The sequence below is a fragment of the Vulpes vulpes genome, chromosome 11, assembly GCF_048418805.1.
Source record: "Vulpes vulpes isolate BD-2025 chromosome 11, VulVul3, whole genome shotgun sequence".
Lineage (NCBI taxonomy): Eukaryota > Metazoa > Chordata > Mammalia > Carnivora > Canidae > Vulpes > Vulpes vulpes.
The window spans coordinates 21,486,919-21,490,523 of NC_132790.1; the positions used below are offsets into that span (position 1 = coordinate 21,486,919).

Consider the following 3,605-nt stretch of genomic DNA (forward strand, 5'->3'; position numbering starts at 1 on the left):
ACCTCTTCTTCCTACTTATATCCTATACAATTTCATATTCCACAAGCAAACATATCATTAAGGAAATGTTTATACATAGACCAACTTCCTTCGTATATAACATGCCATTTTCCTGGTATACAAAAGTAGTTACAAACAATTCACTTTAAATAGATTAACTTTTTCTTATTTGTGCTACATTAATATCCCCTATAAAAACATATTACCTTTTCAAAGCATATTTACACATCATTCTGAACCCTTGGTAGAAAACAAAAGGATGACCTTATGTCAGATCTGTGTGGTCTTTACTCCATAGACAATGGGGTTGAGTGCAGGTGGAATAACAATGTAGAGGTTGGCAAACATGATGTGGAAAGTACGAGGGATATTATGCCCAAAGCGATGGGCAAGGATGGAGAAGAATGCTGGTATATAGAACATGAGGATGACACAGACATGGGAACCACAGGTGCCAAGGGCCTTCTGGCGGGCATCTCGGGTGGGCAGGCGGAAGACCGCACAGACGATGAGGGTGTAAGAAATGGCAATGAGAATCACATCTGAGATGACTGTCATGATGGGAACACAAAAGCCATACCAGATGTTGATGGAGATGTCAGCACAGGCGAGCCTGGCCACACCTATGTGCTCACAGTATGTGTGTGGTATGATGCGTGTCCTGCAGAAAGGCAAGCGTGTAAGCAAGAATATAACTGGCAGGACGATGCAGAAGCTTCGACAGGAGATGCCCACTGCAATCTTGGTGATGGTCCTGGGGGTCAGAATAGTGGTATATCTCAGGGGGGAGCAGATGGCCACATAGCGATCAAATGCTATGGCCATCAAGATGGCTGAATCTAGGATAAAGCTATAGTGGAGGAAGAACATTTGTGTAAGACACCCTGGGAATGTGATTTCTCGAGCCCCAAGCCAAAAGATACTGAGTGATTTGGGAACACCAGCTGTGGACAGGATGAGATCAGTCATGGCCAGCATGGAGAGAAAGAAAAACATGGGTTCATGAAGGCTACGTTCCACTGTGATGAGGTAGAGAAGGGTGCAGTTTCCCACGAGGGCCACAACATAGATGATACAGAAGGGAATCCCAATCCACACATGCCAATGCTCCAGGCCTGGGATTCCCACCAGAATGAAGGGTCCTGGGTTGTAATTGCTCAGGTTGAAAATGATCATGGCAGACATGATGACCTAAATACAGGTCCTGGGGACAGAGGGCAGTAGAGGAGAGTTAGGGTCACTTGAGTCACTCTCATTTCCAACATCCATCATTATTGACTCCTAAACACAACAAGACCATATCAGTTAAGTAGAATACTTTTGAAATAAATAAAGTTTTGTGTTGAAACAACAGCAGGTAGTTTGCATAAACTAGGATTGTCTCAGATATACTGAGATTTACAGTCATTCTACCTCAAGAGAAGATGTTCCTTCTTCTAGCCATCTCGGCTACTTTACACAGCTTTTCCAGGCAGCCTTCCAGACTGGCTGCAATTCCTCTCTCATGATATAATATACCTCTGATATAAGTTAAAAATTATAGTGCGTAGTTTTTTATGGTGGAAATAATTTCATATTTTAAGATTTATTTCTTTATTAATGAGAGACACAGATTGAGAGGAGAGGCAGAGACATAGGCAGAGGGAGAAACAGGCTCCTACTAGGGAGCCCGATGCGGGACTTGATCCCGGATTCAGGGATCATGACCTGAGCCAAAGGCAGGAGCCCAGCTGCTGAGCCACCCAGGAGTCCCTGGAAACAATTTCTAGGTCTTTATAGACACTATTGGTTGCTTAGTCTTGACACAATCTTGACAAGATTTGCTTGTCCTGTCATGTGGAATATCAAAATTTGCCTCACCATAAATACTTGCTCTTTTATGCTCCTGGATGGCTAAGGCTCTTACATATGTGTGCTAACCATTCTTTTGGAGGAGGTAAAATCCAAAAATTTTGTCAACTCAACAAACAGAGGCCGAGTTCTTAGCCTATGCTGAACAACATGTAGAACTTAAATAAAATTTAGAAAAGTTCCATATAGATGAGGTTCTTGAGTCTCTGCTCTATTTCCTTGCCTAAAAATAATTTTCAAGACCTTCTACACTAAACAGCTGCATAACATTCTATTATGTTGACTTAGTAACACACTTTGTCAAAGTTTATTTCCAAAAGAAGGATTGTTTCCTTGCAAATCCATATTCTATTGGATAGATACACAGATATTACAAGTTATTCTCTCAGACAATCTCATTCTCTGATCTATCTTTACAATCTAAAACGCATTTTACGGGATCCCTGGGTGGCGCAGCGGTTTGGCGCCTGCCTTTGGCCCAGGGCGCGATCCTGGAGACCCGGGATCGAATCCCACATCGGGCTCCCGGTGCATGGAGCCTGCTTCTCCCTCCGCCTGTGTCTCTGCCTCTCTCTCTCTCTCTGTGACTATCATAAATAAATAAAAAAAATAAATAAATAAAACTTTAAAAAAATAAAATAAAATAAAACGCATTTTACCACAATAGTTCACCAACCCATAATCCTGCAAAACACCCCCCCCCAGCACCCTGTATGTATCACAGATACATCTTACATGCATGTATGCACCACACACACATACACACCACACACATGCTACCCATGTACATGTACACACCATACACATTGCACATATCGTACAAACACATGTATACATACCAATGAAAATATAAACATCCTATTTCACAACTGGATTTTGAAACTGCTATTTCTTGGGTAAATTCCCAGAACTTTTACTTGGAGAATTGCTTTTTTAAAGACTAGATTCCTGTACCTCCTTTCATCTCCAGCAATGTGTTTGCATTAAACGTTATTCATATTCTACACATAACCCACCATACAGCCAGCCACTCACTACCAGGAGCAGCAATGCCAGGAAGCTCCTGCTATTCATGCACCTCTGAGTCCTGACAGAAAAAGCTCACATTCAGCCTTCTGCCAAGCCCCACATTTTCACTCATTCTTAGGCCCAGCTTACCAGACCAACATCTGCCAGACCAACACTTCCGGTCTCCACCAAGCTGCTTTTGGTAAAACAGAAGTAGGATGATCTCTTCTTTCATCTCTGACCTTCCCTTATCTATACAGAAAAACACTTTCCTGGAAGCCTCAGAAACACTCTTCTAAAGTGTCTCTGTTATTTTAGGTTCTAGACTCAGGAGCACTCCCCAAGTTCACACAGTGGCCACAGTCCAGCCCCCATCTGCTCTGTATGCCTGCTCTCTGGCTGAGTGACCTTCGTCTCCTTCTTAAATTTTTTTTTATTATTATTTATTTATGATAGTCACAGAGAGAGAGAGAGAGGCGGAGACATAGGCAGAGGGAGAAACAGGCTCCATGCACCGGGAGCCCGATGTGGGATTCGATCCTGGGTCTCCAGGATCGCGCCCTGGGCCAAAGGCAGGCGCCAAACCTCTGCGCCACCCAGGGATCCCCCTTCGTCTCCTTCTTATGCATTCAGGGGCGCCGAAGGCTCACCCTTCACCAACGGTAGAGATATAATTGGGTTATTCAGCCTTCATGTGAAAACCCACCCATCTGTGTGCTGCTCACAGTCTGAAACAGCACCTGGCA

At 43.5% G+C, this 3,605-nt stretch overlaps 1 protein-coding gene across 1 annotated transcript; it reads right to left on the reverse strand.

Moving 5' to 3' along the window:
• Positions 1-270: 270 nt before the first annotated feature.
• On the reverse strand, positions 271-1,185 carry LOC112911755 (olfactory receptor 52H1). The gene has a single exon (XM_025988429.2). It carries the CDS (start codon positions 1,183-1,185, stop codon positions 271-273), a length of 915 nt encoding a protein of 304 aa, XP_025844214.2.
• Positions 1,186-3,605: the final 2,420 nt, after the last annotated feature.